Raw genomic sequence first — 18364 nt, forward strand, 5'->3', positions numbered from 1 at the left:
TGTGGCTGAAGCTGTCTCAACACAGAAATCTGAAAATCTATCCTTGAAAGTAGAAAATCTCTTATGAACTATATCTGGCATGCCTTCCTCATAGAAATTTAGGAAATGTTCCTATCCTAAATATGCTGCATTACAGTTTAGGAATTACCTAAATGCTTCTAATTCTAAATGAAGACTTAACCTACAAAAGTATAGATCAAAAGGCATATGCCTCATTAACTTGGTAATGTGTAATTTCAGGGCTGATAGTTATCTTAAAATATTGTTGGCCAATAACACACGGAGCACCTACTATATACCTGGCCTTCTTTGAACACACACTAGAAACATGTGACCTGTGTCAATCTAGAAGGCGTTTCTATGTTACTACTGTTTCAAAGGAAATAAGCCCTTTAAATTACATAAGCAAGATTTGCCTATGACTCACATTACAAATAAGTTGCAATAAGATGTAGCTTTACATTTTATAAACACAGGGTGTACAAACACATGGCTGTAAATGATATCTAACCACATATTGGGAAGTGACATATGTCATAAAATAGTATTGCAATTGATAATAAAAAATTAAGTAGCTATATGTGAAAAATATAAGTTATTAAGAAGAATTAAAATTAGTATAGAGATCAAAATTTATTAGTCTCTGACATGAGGGCAGATCATGAATATTGGCATTCTGATACGAAGGCTGTCAGAGTTTTGAGTATCACATAAATATATAGATACTCTCTATACTTTTAATTTTTCTTTCTCCCTCCCCCCTCTCCCATCTCTTTCTGTTTTTATCTCTGTCCTCCTCTGCTGAATAAGTTTTGGGCAAAAATGCCTTAAACATCATTAAACTTTTATTCTCCTGTGTATTTCTTAAAGCTGTTAATGGGCTATTAAATTGTGAAAATCCTGAAGGGGTACACTGCATGCTGCATTTTACAAACAGCACTTTTTTTTCACTTGAAACCTATTTTAATATATGAATATTGACACATGAATGCTTTATAGAACAGCATTGGATAAGCATGGGCTAGTTAATTCACTAATGTAGTTTTATTTACATTAATAAATATGTTCATTTCCAGGACATTCAAGGTATATTATTAAATGCTAAAATCTACTATAAAGTGAAATAATTTCATTTATAGCAATTTATTTTCACATACTTAATGAAATAAAATTAAATATTGTAAAATAAAATGTCTATTCCAGAAACAAAGAAACATTATAGGTGCAAACCTGTGATTAGATTATTTTCTGCTTAAATTTATAATATGCACGGCACAAAATTCAAGCAATACACAAAAATACAGAATAAAAATTTATTCTCCACACAACCACTTGGTTCCTTTTTCAGAAGTATCCAGAGCTAAAAGATTTCTGTTAAACCTTCTAAAGACATTATGTAAACATATACATATATACACTTTTTGCATTTTCTTAAAAACAAAACTTTTAGCTCTCTGAATTATAAGAGAAAAAGCAAACCATCATTTCATGATTTATGACCTGTAGTGCCAGAAAGAACTCCAGGCAAAACATAAGGTAGCTATTAGAAATAAGATTTTTTTAAATCCTCACCTGAGGACATGCTTTTATTGATTTTAGAAAGAGAGAGAAAGAAAGAGGGGAGGAGAGAGCGAAAGAAACATTGATGTGAAAATGAAACATGGATGGGTTGCCTTCCCCACGGGACCCAACCTGGGATTGAACCCACAACCTGGGTATGTGTCCTGACCGGGAATCAAATCCACAACCTTTTAGGTGTATGGGAGGACATCCCAATCAACTGAGCCACACCAGCCAGGGCAGAAATAAGTTTTCATATGTTTTGCTAAAACATTTAAGTAGGTAAATTAAAAAAGACATCAGATAAGCTCTCACTAATCATGAAACTATTTACTGTGATGATTCTTATATAAAGTCTAGAGTTAAAAAGAATCTAAAATAATTTTGAAAGTACATTTTAACAATATTTTATGAACCTACATGAAAGAAAATTACATCAATGTACTAGCGAGTGACCATATGAAAATAAATATAAGAATTTTCAGAGGCGGTTGTCTAATAAGTGGCCTATTGCATGCATGACGCGATATCAACCTAGCCATATACAGAGCCCATAGAGTCTTTGGCTCTGAACATTAATGCATGTGATTCTGATTCTAATTTTGGAGCTTTATGAAATGAACAGTAGAAATGAGAATAACTGAAGCAAAAGATAATTCACTCCTTCTGTCTCATTTTCCGGGTGAGTAGAGTGGAGATTAGCCATATTTCCTTCTAGAAATGGAGAAGATACAAAGCCAGAGAGTTGCTTATTTCCTTGAATATCAGAAAAAGTGAAATGTCTACATTTTGGAGGGGAAAATGTTCACATATTGCTACAGTGGCGAAACTAATTTTGGTCATCAAGGCTTTTCTCCTTGAAGCAAAAGTCTTTAAAAGTACTTCACTAGCACTGATATTTCTCTGGTTTATTTTCCATTTAGTTGGGGCCAATATTGGACAGACAATATAAGTATTAGAGCCCTTATATGATATCTATGTAATATAGAGTTATTCAGCATTATCAAATGAGAGCCCCATGTTTTTCCTTTGGGATTTGGGATGATCCAATCTTCCTACTTAGCCATGTAAAGACTTCAGTTTATCTTAATAAAATATTATTTTCACCTTATACTTGAAATCTTTCCCTTCAGCAGTGACAATGGACTAGAAATGACCACATTGCATTTCCCATTACACTCGCATTAAAACCTAAGAGAAAAGTTTGACTTCATTTACACTTCTGTCTTTATACTCATACACCAAGCCTTATTCAGTTACTATATGTGAAATATTTTATTCCATATAGTGGTTTTTTTTATGACATGATTTATCAACAGCCACCATAAGTACAATTTCATCATTTGTTATCTTACCTACTGTTGAATTTCTCTGGGTGTTTTTCTCTCATGATGTGGAATCTGTGTGCAATGGAAGCATCCTAAGGAGAGAAACAGAAAAGAAAACAGGACAGTTTATGACCTTGTTGTCTTGTGGAAATAAAGATTAAAAGAGAAAAAAGTTAATGAATAAAATTATGTTCTGAAATTAGGCAAAAAGGTGTAATTCACATAAATTCTATGCAAGCATGATTTATGTCACCATTTGTCACTTGCCATATTTACTTCTAGGAATTGATTCCTTTTTCATTTATAGATCTTCTTTAACAATTGGCTTTGGCCTCACACTCAAAGCATGTTTAAGATAGAGCATATGAACATAAATGTTAAAACGTAGTTGAAAATATCGTTATACCAGAGCTGGAAGGATGATCTAAGTGGAGAAATGATCAAATAGAAAAGCTTCTAGTCCTTTGAAATTAATTGTGGTAGAAAGATAGTATGAAGGTTCCTACCTAGTCAAGGTAAATATACTATATGACTTCAGAGTTTGCCAAAAGTGTTTTGGATGTGTAATTATTGTTTGTTCCACAAGCAACTTTCTGATGTACGTATTTTATCTTGCTTAATGAAGAAAAACAACAAATAGAAAAATTTATTTTTGGAGAATTGATGACAAGTGTAACTAGGCTTTAAGGATCCAAATGCATGAGTTCTGAAACTTAATGGATGTTCCTTCCTTTTAGGAAATCCATTCAGAGTTTCTTTTTTTTTTGAAATCAGAGTTTCTATGAGACAGAATCCCACTGAATGTAGGAGATTGGTGGAATATTGTGACTCAAGCTTTTCAAGCACAAACCGTTCTGCTGACTTTAAACAGTAGCCCCTCTTATTCCAAAGAAGGAGATATTGTCCCATTCCTCGTCTACACATGATTAATCACTCCAATGAGGACCTAATATATTTACCAGGCATCTCAATAGAAATGGGACTATGGTTGTGATTAACTGTTAATTTTGTTTCGTAGTGGAAATTAAAGAAAAAGAAAAACCAAACACAAAGGAAATAAAGAAGTTGTGTATTGGAGAGAATTTTGAAAACACTAATCAAGGCTTAAAAGTCTAATGAATGAAATGAAAAGGCTAATGTGCTTATTCAAGCATAACAAAGCGTGAGGCACAACAAGGGAGGGACCAATGCCCACTGCAGATGGCAGAGAGTTGCTTCTCCCTACAAGATAGAGCTGTGATAGAAAGTAATTTTATCTGTACATTTTATACTCTAAAAATTGTTGCGTAATTGAATTAATCCACAGTGAAAAGAATACAAAGGTATAGATAAGTATGTATAATACAACATTTATAAAAAAGTTACCAAAAATACCCTCTAATTTTTTATATTCTAAGATACAACTTTGTGTGTGTGTGTGTGTGTGTGTGTGTGTATATATATATATATATATATATATATATATATATATTTATTTATTTATTTATTTATATATATGGGGAGAGAGAGAGAAACAGAGTGTGAGTCAACTTCCTGGTTTGCTAAGAAACAGGAATATCAAAATAGTACACTTTTATTGCCCCAATAGTTCTAAAATTTAGTCACAGAGGTGTGTTTTGTGTGTGTGTTTTTTTAAAAAAATCTTCTCACTATGAGTCATAAATATATTCTGTTTAAGAATGTAAAGTTGTCTTGCTGTGGTATGAAATTATAGGAAAAAATTCTTAGCTAGGCTATTTATGATATAGTGTGCAGCATGACCATAAACTAACTTTTAAAAATCATTTATTCTGATTTTAACCTGACTCTGGTTCAAAGTCAATTTAGAGCACCTCATAATTAAAAGCACACATCCAGCAGACCGGTAAAACAAAAGCAAAGGAATCTGAACCAAGCACTAAGGGTGGATTATCAATACTGGTTATCCATTGGGAGACCACCATTGCATTTACTTCTGCTTAAATTATTGGTTTCCCCAAATTTAGAGAACTGAGACTTTTAAAAATAGATTGAATAGTATAATTTGCTTTACAAGCATATATTTTTGTAAAAACAAATCTCTTCCTTTCCAAAGGAAGATACATAGGAGAGAGAGAGAGAGAAAATATGAATGAGAGAGGAGAGAATCAAAAGAAAACCATTTTAGACTGGACTAGAGCTGTGCAAACTCGTACAAACAATATTAAATAGCCAAAGATAGGCTTACTGTTAGTTCTGCCTCAAACATAACTAGACAATGGATCATGCAGTAGAGGGAAAATTAGAAACTGCTGAGGAACACTGGCATGCCTTTTCCTTGTGTTGAATGGGTTCCACCACAAAGAGAGCTGGCATTGCTGACTAGGCGACTGATACAGAACAATGACAGCAGGTGCTCATTTGGGTAAGAATCCAGACCAAATTCTCATGGGGCCTGTCTCTCTGGCATAACCCCAGGAGGCTTGAAAGAGAACTGCCAAATGCTGTAAACTTATCCAGCAGCCATATTTTGGATTCACCAAAGAGACCAAATAAGAAAAAGCTAAAATATTGTTATTGCTTTCTTTTATACATGTTTTGCCCATTCTGTCTCTCTCTATTGCAATTTTTAGGAAACAAATTAAATCAGCATCACTTCCACACTCTAAAATGGACAAACTATGAGTTCAAACAGATTTCACTTCCAAGACTAGTGACTCTGAGCAATTTTTTTATTATGACTCTCAGCTCTTCATCTTTACAAGGGATATTGATACCACTTTATAATGTTGTGTTGAAGATATTTTGAGATTATTCTGTATAGCACATGGAACAGTGTTCTGAATGTGATGGAAACTTTGGATCCTGCTAAGAACCATATGAGAAAACATAATTAAGTAGGAAAATACAACTTTTTAAAACATAGGATGTGCTATGATAAAATATTCTAAATTCCCCAAATTTAGATCAAGTCAGATCTAACCCCAATACAAAAAGATTTGGCCAGGTACTCAAAGCAAGAGTAAATTTAATAAAAGTGATATCAAATTTTATTCAAAAATATAAATTTCCTAAATAACCATCAAAATTTTTTAAAATAGTAAAATAAATGGGGAAGGTGTCTCTAGCCTGATGAGGTATGAAAATGTGTTACAAAAATAGAATAATTAAAATAGTTTGCTACTGGTTCAGAGGTAACATATAAAGATATATAGATAGAAATTTATTATAGTATAATAGATTACGTCTTTCATTCAAAGAAGGTAAATAACACATGGCAATCGTATTTTCTTTGATATATTTAGGTTTTCTGTCTCTTCGTAAGTTAAGATAGCAATTTTCATGAAGTAATCTGAATGATGGCCCCCAAAAAGATATCAGAACCTATTTCTTGGAATCAGGAAAATTTTTGCAGGTGTGATCAAGTTAAGGATTAATATTGCTTGGGACCAGTAACTCCTTTCCACCTTGTATGTCTTTCCTTTGGAACAGAACTATTATACTATCACTGTATTTTGAGTTGTTTTCTAGTTTCACAAGTCTACAAAGTGAATTTTGCCCTAGGATGGAGCATACTTAGTCTCATCCATAACTGTTTTTGATGGTTTAGATCATGAATCTGGGACTTTGAGCTGATGATCTCTCAATGAGAATTTGACTTAAGTTGATGATATAATAGCTTAATACATCTGGAAAAACTGAGATGAGGTGGGAAGTATTTTGCATGTGGGACAGATATAATATTTGGAACTAAAGTGCAGACAGTAGTGAGATGAATGTTGACCCCTAAATATATCTGTCCATAATCTTGAAAACCTGGAAATGTTACCTTACATAGTTATCTTTTTGCAAATGTGATTAAATTAAAGATCTTGATATGAGATTATTCTGAATTATCCAGCTGGGACCTAAATGACATCACAAGTGTCCTTATAAGACAGAGACAAAGAGATGTGGCAGTCATTAGAGGGGGCAGTGTCACCATATAGGCAGAGATTAGAGTGATGTAACCACAATTCAGGAATGCTGGCAGCCACCAGGAGCTAGAATTGTCAGGAATGTATTCTCCAGAGGATGCATGAACCTGCTGACACCTTGATTTTTCCCCAGAATATGAAATTTGGACTTTTGGCCTCTTGAACTGTGAGAGAATAAATTTCTGCTGCTTTAAGCCACCAAGTTTGCAGTAGTTACAACAGGCATAGGGGACTTACATATCATCTATTTCTGTAGGTTTTCTGGGAAAAGCATCATGTTACAATATTTTAACTTTGTCTGAATTTATAGTTAATTTTATTCTTGCAATTTTTGTCTTTAATATGTTTAGAATCTGAAATTTAACAAAAAGACATATGAAAATATTAGATTAGGCACTACAAATTCTTTATGTCTACTTGATTAAGTGGGCAATGAAACATTCAAACAGCAAAATCTTAGAAAGGTAGAATTTCTTGCTTTGACAAGAAAGCCTTAATTCAAACCCCTGATGAACATCTATTTAACATTACATTGGAGTTCTTTGGAACTACAAGAGACCAAGAAAAAAATAAGATGTTTATATATTATAAAGGGAGAGAAAAGCAATCATTATTTACAGATAGCATAATGTTCTATACAGAACATCAACTGAAATCCACCTAAATTAAGAAAACATTTCAATGAATTGTCCAGATATACAAATATATGAATAGTATCAAATTAGTAAAATTAACTACATTAAAACAAATAAATAGAAAATTATCACATTCATAATGAAAAAAATTCTAAATACCAAGGGGGAAAATTACCAATATGAGTACTACAGAAAAAAAAAAGTTAATTATTGAAGGACACAAAAGAAGAACAAATCAATAGAGATGCATCCCATCCTGAGTTGCAATGATCTAAAGACTTGTGGTTAGAGGACATAGGACTGGTACAATTTCTTCTGATCTTGAAAACTGACAGAAGTATCTGAACCTTTCCCTATTAGATTGCATTTACGGTTTGTTGGAATTGTTTGGGGTGTGTGTGTGTGTGTGTGTGTGTGTGTGTGTGTGTGTGTTTGTGTGTCTGTACCTGTGCATGTGCGCATACGTCTGATTCCACAGGAACTGGGGGGAATCAAGTTGAACAACTGCAACGTATCCTACTGTGAATACTTCCGCTGGAACCCACTGTGGACTCTGTTAGTTAGCTTTGGATCACACAACTGGGACAACCAGGACATTTTTCTAGACTTAAATTTCAGACATACAAAATTACAGGACTGAAAGAATGATGGCACTGGGTTAGAATAAAGCCAATTCCTGAGGGAGGGTATGAGATCTGCTGAATGGTAGACACAGATTCAAAAGCAGAGTCTTCAACAGGCAAACGTTTGCCAAGAGAGAGCTTCATCACTATGACCAGAATTCTTGTGAATTATTTAATTTCTTTAAAATAAATTTCTATAAATTACTTTCCCTTGCAAAGCTATAATTTGTATTCATTTTAAATTATTGTTCTCCAATTTTAAAATTCTCTTTCTTTTTAGTTCCTCCGATTATTCAGTAAATGATGTTGATTAGTTCTCATTAAATAATACATAACACTTGTGCTTATTCTCTGTGTATAGTAATAAATATAAATTTACTATCCTTTCCTGTGATCATAATCTTTAAAGCGAATAAAATCAAGAAGTCAGTTGACTGAGACCTTAATCAGAGACTCCGAATTTATCTAACTTAAATTAGAAGAACACAAGTCCAAAACCCCTCAGCCAAAACATCTCATGCCTCAAGGTCACAAAGAATATCATACAAAGTCACCACAGAGGTCCCACATCAGTCAACTACTGCTTTAAAGAGGACAAGGGGCTATGGTATCATCCTCATGAATGAATAATATTGGTAAAAAGAACCTGCAGATGTTTTCTGAGATAAAATTACTTTGCTTCCAATGCAATATGCAAATTAAGATCTATTCAGTATCTTAAAAAATTAAACTTATAAGGGAAAGGTGCTCCTGCTAGTCTGCTTTTACTCCCCTCAAAGAGGGCTGCAAGTAGGCTGTTAAGGACCTTCCTATGGGCAGCAGAGAAAGGAGCAATCATTTCAATCATTTAAATGGTTGTACGGGAGCAAGGAGCAGTCCTGCTGGGGTTAGGAGGGAGCTACAAGTCTGCAGCAGAGGTGATGGTGTTAGTCAGAAGCCCTGAGGGAAAATACATAAGTAACAGAGAAAGACTATATACCCAACATTGCTCCAGTAACATTCACCATAGTCAGTCATGGTTTTCCAGCCTAAAAGTGAAGAACCAATCTTTATACAAGGGAAAGTATCTCACCTTTTGGCTTGTTTGAAAATAAGCAAATACAGTTATATTACTAGTGTGTACAGACTACACAGGTGCACAGAAGTAATAAATGTTAGAAGCATTACTTTAATCCATGCCTCCCCCAAGTCATGAGCTTCTGTGAAGTGATCCTGGGAAGTCCATAGTAGGAGTGGTAATAAAATCTTAAACACCAAAATATCATTCATAAGTACTTCTTGAGCAGTTAGTACCCATGATTCAGTGCTGTGTGTTCTACAAAAAACTTACTATAGTGGCAGATTGTTAAGACACATGATCCTTAAATGTCATAATGCATATATACAAGTCTATTTGTGATAGAACACAAATTGTTAAAACACAGGACTCACAACTTCTTCCCCGTTTGCCCACTTAATTTATTTCTCTTCCCCTGTGTGCTGCAAAAAGAAACTTCGGATGACTTTTGAGCTATTTTCTAGAGAAAAGCTTTATAAGAAAAAGAATTACCCCACTTAAAAGAGGTATCAAAAAGAGGCAAAGTCACAGAATCAAAGACTGGAGTATGGTAGTTGCCAGGGGCCAGGGAGAGGGGAACATGCCGAGTTATTAATCAAAGGGCATAAAAGTTTAGTCTAACAAGGTGAATAAATTCTAGCGATCAGCTATACATTGTAGTTAGTAATATACTATACACTTAAAATTATGGTAAGAGGGTAGATCTCTTAAATAAAATAATAAAATGAGGTGAAATAAAAATAAAATTACAAATTAGTAAGTACCCCAGAGGGCTACTTACTAAAAAGGAATATAATTTATCTGTGGCATGCCTTGTGGAATTGTGGCAACAAAAAGATCGAGTTAGCAATACACTGAAAAAGAAACAAATAAGATCCGTTGAGAGAGTTGAGAGATGCTAGAGACTGAACACGGACTGGCAGTATTAATATAAGTGATCATGTTCAAGGGAAATTAGAACATAAATGAAAGATTAAGCAGTTCAGGCATTTTATGTTTATTTTTTAAATAATTTTTAAATATTTAAAACTGTCATTCTGTGAAATCTTTCCTCTTTGAACATTTGTTTTTCATGATAAAATCCTAGAAGTGAACATAAAAAGATTCTCCTTGGAATAGAACTAAGTATTTATAACTTTATGGTTTTGGAAGTACTAATCAAACCTCCCCTTGACAAATATATGGGCCAAGTACAGTTTTCCATAGTTGTTCTAGACCTGATGTCTTTCCAGGTTTGATCTTTGACTGATGGCATCTGACTGGGTTCTAATTTGAGTTCAGAACATGCTCAAGCCCTCTGTTAGTTGGCCAATAGTGTTTACAGACTTTTGCTTTGTGGACACATTAGACATTCTCACTTGTTTCACACCTATGCAGGTGGCTACACACACACACACAGGAAGCTGACCAAAGGAATTTCCAACATCCTGCCATCAAGCCTAACATTACTATTTCCAAACATCCAGTCTCCCCTGTTACAATAGTGGTTTCCTTCCTCCATCCTAGAGCCATTCCCCAGACCTATGCTTGGATCCTATCCTTTCTCAGACTCTTAAGAACCACAGTTCATCAAGAATTTATACCTTTCCTCTTCTGTACTTCATTCTTTCCCTCTCTATGGGCTCTTTTCCCTTAACATTAAAATTGCTTAGGTATCAGTAACATAAACAAAAATTCCTTAACCTCCTGTGCCTGAACATTCTGGCACTGTCCTTCCCCCCTTTCACCCTGACGCCTTAAAGACCCTGGCTAGAATGTCACCACTTCACTTCCTCCGACTCGAGCACACTGCAGTGAGCCTTTCCACTTCTCGGCTTAGCATCATTGACCATGATTTCTCACTTGCACCCACTGCTAAAGCTCACTCCCCATCCTCTTGCAGTGTGAGTGTGTTTATCACTCTATTATAAAATTATATCCTTGCCTTCCTGGAAATTTTTACTCAATTTCTTTTCCTTTCTTCCTTCTTTCCTTCATTCCCTTTTTTCTTCCTCCCTCCTTCCCAATATCCTCTTGCTTTGACTTGAATCAGACCAGTTCCTGGTTTTCCTCCTAATTTCCAGTTCAGTCTGTCTCAGTTTACTTGGCAAGCTAATCTTCCTCTACCTGTCTCTTCAGTGATGAAAATGTTCTCCAAATAAAATTCTAAAGTCCTTTTGCTTAGAGCAGCTGTATAACTAAAGTGCATTGTCTTATGGAAGTTTTTCTTAAAACAGTATATTTCTATTACGTTAATTTAGAGTCTTAGCTCATTTAGCATTTACCATTTTATATGTCAATGGAATATTTTCATTTATTTAGTGTCTTATAAAATGACCAAATTTTAGATGCCTAACTTAAGTGTGTCAACAGCTTGAGATGATCTATATTTAATACTTTTAATGGAATTTTTTCTGTTTTAATTGAGGACCCCACTACCCAAAAAAGGTAAAAAATTTCTCAGTTTTGCAAATGTAAGAATATAAATTTTTTATCTTATTTTTTAAATATATCTTTATTGATTTCAGAGAGAGGAAAGGAGAGGGAGAGAGTCATTGATCGGCTGCAGCCCGCAACCCGGGCATGTGCCCTGACCGGGAATCGAACCCTGATCGCCTGGATCCTAGGTCGACGCTTAACCGCTGAGCCACGCCCGGCCGGGCTAAGAATATAAATTTAATCTAAACTTTGGTTCATATCTTTTTGCAAATAGGCAACATTTATAAAAATGGTTTTTATTTAAGAATTACAACCACCTTAAATCAGTCTCACAAACAAAATATTATGAGCCACCTTGGACTGAAGTGTTTTGCTAGGCAAAATATCACTGACTCTCTGACAGCAATATGCAAAGTAAATATAAGGATGAAAGCGCCCATGATATTCAAAATTCTACATTTGTAAAATACGGCTTTGCTTCCATGGTTTAGTTAAATCATTTTATCTATGTCTAATTATATGCCACTCTTTGGCTCTAATGTGAAATGAAAACACAGACACTAAATCAGTATATAGTGTGACCAGTGTTTGCAAGCCTAGTGGATGTGGGTGATAAGGCTTCATGATAAAGTTACCTTACTGATTAAAAAAAAAAAAAAATCTCTTGAGAAAGGCAAAGGTATTATGGGTAGTTTAAGTCAAATTAGATAGTACTTTTGATATTGATCACAATCAAATTATTTATTTTTGTCATTTAAATGAAAAGACAAAATATACCCTTTTAATATTTCAGGTTGATCCCTGAGTCTCTACACGTAGTTGGCACTAATTAATGGCACCATGGAATTCAGAGACAAATCCTTCCTGACACACACAACGGAAAAGAATTTAATAAGTGAATACCTAAGAACCTATAACACCATTACACAAAGAGAACTATAATAATGGCCAACAAATGGCTTTTAGAAAATGCACCATTTGTCACTAAACACACTGCCATTATAACAAGAAACCTTTTGTGCTTTAAAAGGGTATGTTTCTCTCAGTAAAATATTTATGCTTTTAGAAATTACCAGACTATATAGCTCATGCACAACAATTTCACTGTTATTGGATAAAATTGTAAATTATTTCTTTTAAATTTTTAATGCAATGGGAAAAGGGAGTTTTTCAGGCTAAAGTCTTCTGAAAGGACAGCAAAATAGATGAAACAAAACCAAGATGACAATTTCAGCATTTAAAATCTACACATGATAATTCAAACAAATGTTATGACATTTAAGATAATGAAACCCTTCATTTATTCTACTATCTGGTATGAGTTTTATTTCACATATAAGGAGTCAGAACAGATGTCCAAATATTGCAATGCCAAAAGAAAGTTAGGGCATATCTTGATTAATACCCTCCGAGCAGCCTGTGGTGTCTCCTTAAAACTGGCATAAGTACCTTAAAACAACTACTCAAAATCCGTTCTAGGAAATATAGCTAGACAAAGCATTCCCAAGACAAAAAGAAACAATAAAGCTCAGTATAACTGTTTTAACAATGTGAGTTGCATATTATTGACAGGCCATTTATTGCAATCAGCAAATGATTCATTACAAATTGACCAGAAGAAAAAAAAAAAAGGCAAGCTTCAGACTACTGTTAAAGAAGAAAAAAATTATGTTAAAAATGATCGGAGATTTTTTGCAGTGAATTAATGCTAATCAATATGCTTGTTGACTACACATTGGAATAATGACTTCCTTCAACAACAGAGGTTCCCATTATTGTAGACATTCAAATTAATATTTAACCTACTGACTTGCACTTTAAAAATTTATTGAAGTAGGATTTTTTTTTGCCTTACCTTTTACAAATAAATATGCCATGTTTTATCAAACGTGTGCGTGAGATTTGTTTTTCTATTTCAAATGTAGATTGCAGAAATAATGCCCATATGGTCAAACATATAATCACTGCCTGAAGCAATTTGCTCTTGGATTTTTAAAGATAAACCTCAGTGACATATTAAAAATATAAAAGGTGATAAGACAGTAAGATGGATGAGTATTGGTTTCTTAGTTACAAGAGGCTATTTCTTTGCACACATAGCACCTTTTCAGGCTCTTTTACTCTAATCAGTGATTCAAGTAAAAAAAAAAAATGGTGCAGTGGTATATATTACAATGCTTCGTTCAAAATGACCATTTTTATTAAAACTAACTTTCAAAGTAATTTCCTGAATAAATATTTTTTGAGCACCTACTATGTGTCAAACATTGTGCTGGGTTCCAAGCTGACAAAATTAAATCATAGGCTTGTGCTTAGGAAAACCATTTTCTTTGAACCTTGCTGGGGATGCGTCAGTGATAAAAAAGCAGGGACCACATTCTGCAACTCTGGAAAACAGCAGAAGCAGTATCTTTGCATAAAACGGAAAAAAGGCGAGAGTAGGGTTCCTTCAGATATAATAATTTAATTACTACTAAAATTATCTTGGTAATTATGCTGTCCCATTTTCTGGTAAGATATCAAAAATCAATATACCTAAAAGAAATGTATGTCAAAAAAATATGTGAGGGTACATCAAGGTGTAGATTGTATAAGGTGGGAGGGTGGTAAGACAAGTGAACACGTTAATTTTCAACACAAGCCCTCCGTACTGACTCCCATTACACTTGTGGGAAAACTACAACAAATGCTGAACTCCACGCTCCACATCACAGTGAATAGCTTCCTTGGTCAAATCTAGGCTCCTGGGTTCTTCAAACAGGGCATGTAACAGAATGTGTCATTATATTCCTCAGTACATATCCAGTAAAATGACCCAGCATTAGGAGGCAAAAACTGAAACTTGGTCAGATCACCTGGAAGAATCATAACTTACTGACTTTACTGAAGGTTGGATGTTACTCTACATATAGCTGAGCAAGCTGAGGTGCAACAGTGTTAGGTAAGTTGCGCAGTATCACAAAACAATATCTGGGTTCAACTGATAATCAAATCCAGTTCCATTGCCTCCCTCTGCTCTAGGAGACAGCTGGTTATCTTTTATATGCAATATTACCAAAACAGAAAGAAATGCCGCACAACACTAGGTGCCACTCAAGGAAGGACAGCTGATATTCTGATACTACTAAAACTCACAATTAAAGTTTTGTTGTACATTTAAATTTATTAATAAAAACATATGATTAATATGTTTTTATTTCAGATTTTTATGTCAAGTTTGTACTGATTAAATTCTTACACTTTTAAAATACATGAAGAAATTATAATCCCGATTTATGCTCTCTGAAGGGTTTAAATCCATTTTAGGAATATGTTCCATTTCAAAAGGTACGTAATTTATATCTATTCCTCCTTAATTTGAGAAAAAGTATCTTTTAAAGCAAACAAACAGCATCTTAGTGAAGCAAATTTGCCACCTTACATATTCTCCTTAATAGCTTTTGTTAAAGATGCTTACCTTGCTTAATTTAAATCTCATTAAAATATATTCACAAACTTAAGTGCTCCATTTTTAAAAATTGCTCCCCTAAGGATACAGTAACATAGCCAGCTTAATTAACACAAGGTATTATGAAATCACAGCAATGCCAATTTAAATAAACTTAGCATTGTTTAAAAATTTGAACTTTTTTTTAGCAGTTCAAGCTCAGAGATTTACAGAATTAAATAACTTGTCTAAGTGCTAGTGCTGAGCCAAGAGTAGAACAAAAGTCTTCCAAATTAAAATGGAGGTATCTTTCCTTTTTTTTAAATCCTCACCGGAGGATATTTTCCCCATTATTTTTCAGACAGAGTGGGGCAGGAGGGGGAGAGAGAGAAAAAGAAACATCCGTGTGACAGAGGCACCTCAATTGGTGGCCTCCTGCAAGAGCAGAGCCGGCCGGGAATGGAGGCTGCAACCGGGGTACTGCCCTGGGCAGGAATCGAACCGGGGGCCCTTCAGTCCACGAGCCAACACTAACTCAGAGCCAAACCAGCCAGGGCACATCCTTCTTATTTTAAGATAAATCATAAAAATGTAGGTCTATCGAAAGCAATTTCAGGGAATTGCCAATTTTGTTGCTATTTTTGCCTCAAAATATATACTATTCTGTCAGTGAGACCTAAAATTTATCCATAAGCACTTGTCAGCTTTTTGCTAGACAGGACAATTAGGACCTAACTAATTCAGACGGTACAATGAGAAAACATTAACGGCAACAGCCTGAAAATGTCAGAACTACTAATTACTTTATATAGTAATATACTAGTTTACTTACTTACCTTAAGTTTACTAATTGCTCCCATGAGGGAAATGAAATAGATAATAATTGGTAGGAAAAGGAAAGGATCACTTGGAAAAGGAGCTAGAAGAGGAAGAAAGGACACTGTGTTTGAACATGAAGGGCTTTGAAAATGTGAGGGCAAAGGGTTTTAATTTGATTTGATTGACAACCAAGTACTCGTCATAAAAGTTCTTGAACAGAGAGAGAAAAAGGGTATTTCTAGATGGCCCTCACTGTAAAATGAGAGCTGTGATTCTGTTTTGAAGAGCTTGTATTACTGCATGAAGGAAACACTTTTACACAGGTTTCTAAAGTGGTATAAAGCAGAGCAAATAATGCCCCCAATATACAGGGTGTCCCCAAAAATGTATAAATACTTTAAGAGCTGATAGCTCAATTTTGAAAATGAAATGTACTTTAATAAACACTGCTTCTATAATTAACCAAAGTGTGTGTATACATTTTCGAGGACACCCTATATTTATGCTCAATCTTATTTTCTGTCCCTTTTACTGGTTTTTGCCCAGAAATATAACTCAGTTTATTTTGGATTGGCATCTAGACATTGTTTGAGGCAGAGGGCTATCAGCTTTGGTGGAAAGCATAGCTTTGTTTGATTAAAAAAATATATATGGTTTCATCTTTCAGTATGTTTTACATATTTGAAACTCTCTGAAAGAAAGATGGGTGAGCTTTTTGCTACCATAATCTACAAAGAAATCATTTTTATTGACTATCAATATCATTCCCAAAGGATTCATTTTGCTGTGACTCTGCTGTCCTGTGGTTCAAGTCTTTCTGAATACCAAAAATGAAAAGGAAGGCATCCAAAGTTAGAGATGGACAGACATTATCATAAAGCCATAAAGTTAGAATCTCACAAATCATCTTGTTTGAAAATCCCTTTTACAAGCAAGCAAATGAGGGAAATACCAGATATGGAATGAGTCGCAAAGAGTTAATGAACTGGGGCAGATCTGTGTCTCTTGATTCTAGGTGTATGCCCTTCATACCACATAATCTAACTTTAATGCCAAGCAATAAAGAAATATCTCTGGAAAGTGAATTGCAGCAGTTGCTCAAAGCATGGCCTAGTATAGTATGATAAAGGATAGAATAATTAAATATTTTTCCACATACTAAAAACAAAAAGCTTAAAAACTGTCATAGTGGATCCGGCACATGGCTCATCCCAGGATTTTCTCTCTGGCAGTGGCAATGAGAAGATGACATATTTCTTCTCCCAAAGGTAACCTCAAAGTTTAGAAAGTTGACCAAGACTATAACTCAACAGTTTGTTTTCTCTTGTGGAGGTATTATTCATAAATCTGTTGTGGGTTTTTTAATATTTTAATACATCTTTCTGTTTCCCAATTGTATGTACACCATGAAAAATATTCTTAGGTATTCCTGACTGAGTTATTTGTTGTAAATCAATATTAACTTCTAGGAACCAAGCAATAGCCCTTATTCTTACATTTTTAATTTAATTAATGTCTTTGCCCTTTATAACGTTATTGACCTAGACAATAATATACCTTAAGCTTCATTTTTTGAATAAAAGTATTCATATTTTTATTGATCAGCCATTCAAGTGAAATTATCTGATCTATCTCTGCACTTAAAAAATGCTCATTTTTTTACTATCAATTACTTACTCATTGAATCCTTAATATATGTTTGTTTGGTACTGAAAAAAGGGCTTGAGATTTAAAAAAATGGATATTACTAAAAGTACCTTGCTTTCCTATTGATATCCAAACTTTCCTAAATTGAAATAATATAAATACAAGGAGTAACTCTAGTAGCATTTCTATACACTCTGCAAAATCTCACTTCCACCCTTTTAATTTCACTATCATTATTAATGATAATAAAAAATAAAATGTAAATGAAATATACTACTCTTAAACATACACAGTCTGGTGCTTTGTAAGCATGGTGACTGGAAGTTTGTTTTGGGGACTGGATGATGGGAAGCTCAAAGGATTTCAAGGAGTCTATTTGTGAGGATTTGAAGCAGAGTGAAGAAAATGTTATTGGGAGCTGGAGACTTGTATACTGGCAAAATGCTTAGCAACATTGTTCCATCTTATTACATGGAACACATAAATGGTATCTAATAAACTCATGAACATGGCTGCAAAAATTCCTGGGCAAAATGTAGAAAAGTACTCCGATTTTCTAGCTGCTCATACTAAAATATGAGAGAAAGAGAAATAAGAAAGGAACTTATTTTCAAGCAAAACTTAGAGAACATATTAATGAGTCAGGACTTGATGTGTTTGAAAATAAAACTGTTTCTCATCCTCAGTTCTTCCTATCAAAAAAATTCTCAAGAACTGACTTCAGGGAGAAGATAAAATCCAGGCACTACCAATAACACATGGACTCAGGATTAAGATCACAAGTTGTGACTAAGATTCTTTGCTAAAAACTCAAGAATGTTTAATGTCCTGCCTAGTAAGGCTTCTAAGGCTATTAAGGGTATGCTTTTATAGACTCTTTCAGTTAATGGGGCATTTAAGAATCTTAAGGACATC

General features: G+C 34.2%; 1 protein-coding gene across 5 annotated transcripts in view; it reads right to left on the reverse strand.

The window, feature by feature from the left end:
* DGKB (diacylglycerol kinase beta) overlaps nt 1-18364 on the reverse strand; it is a 527029-nt gene that overhangs the window by 227675 nt on the left and 280990 nt on the right. For all 5 annotated transcript variants that reach the window (XM_081146772.1, XM_081146768.1, XM_081146770.1 and 2 more), the window contains one exon: nt 2916-2980. In XM_081146772.1, coding sequence (XP_081002898.1) covers nt 2916-2980 — 65 coding nt within the window. The remainder of the gene's footprint in view (nt 1-2915; nt 2981-18364) is intronic.

Source organism: Miniopterus schreibersii (genome assembly GCF_964146895.1).
Source record: "Miniopterus schreibersii genome assembly, chromosome: 9".
Taxonomy (NCBI): domain Eukaryota; kingdom Metazoa; phylum Chordata; class Mammalia; order Chiroptera; family Miniopteridae; genus Miniopterus; species Miniopterus schreibersii.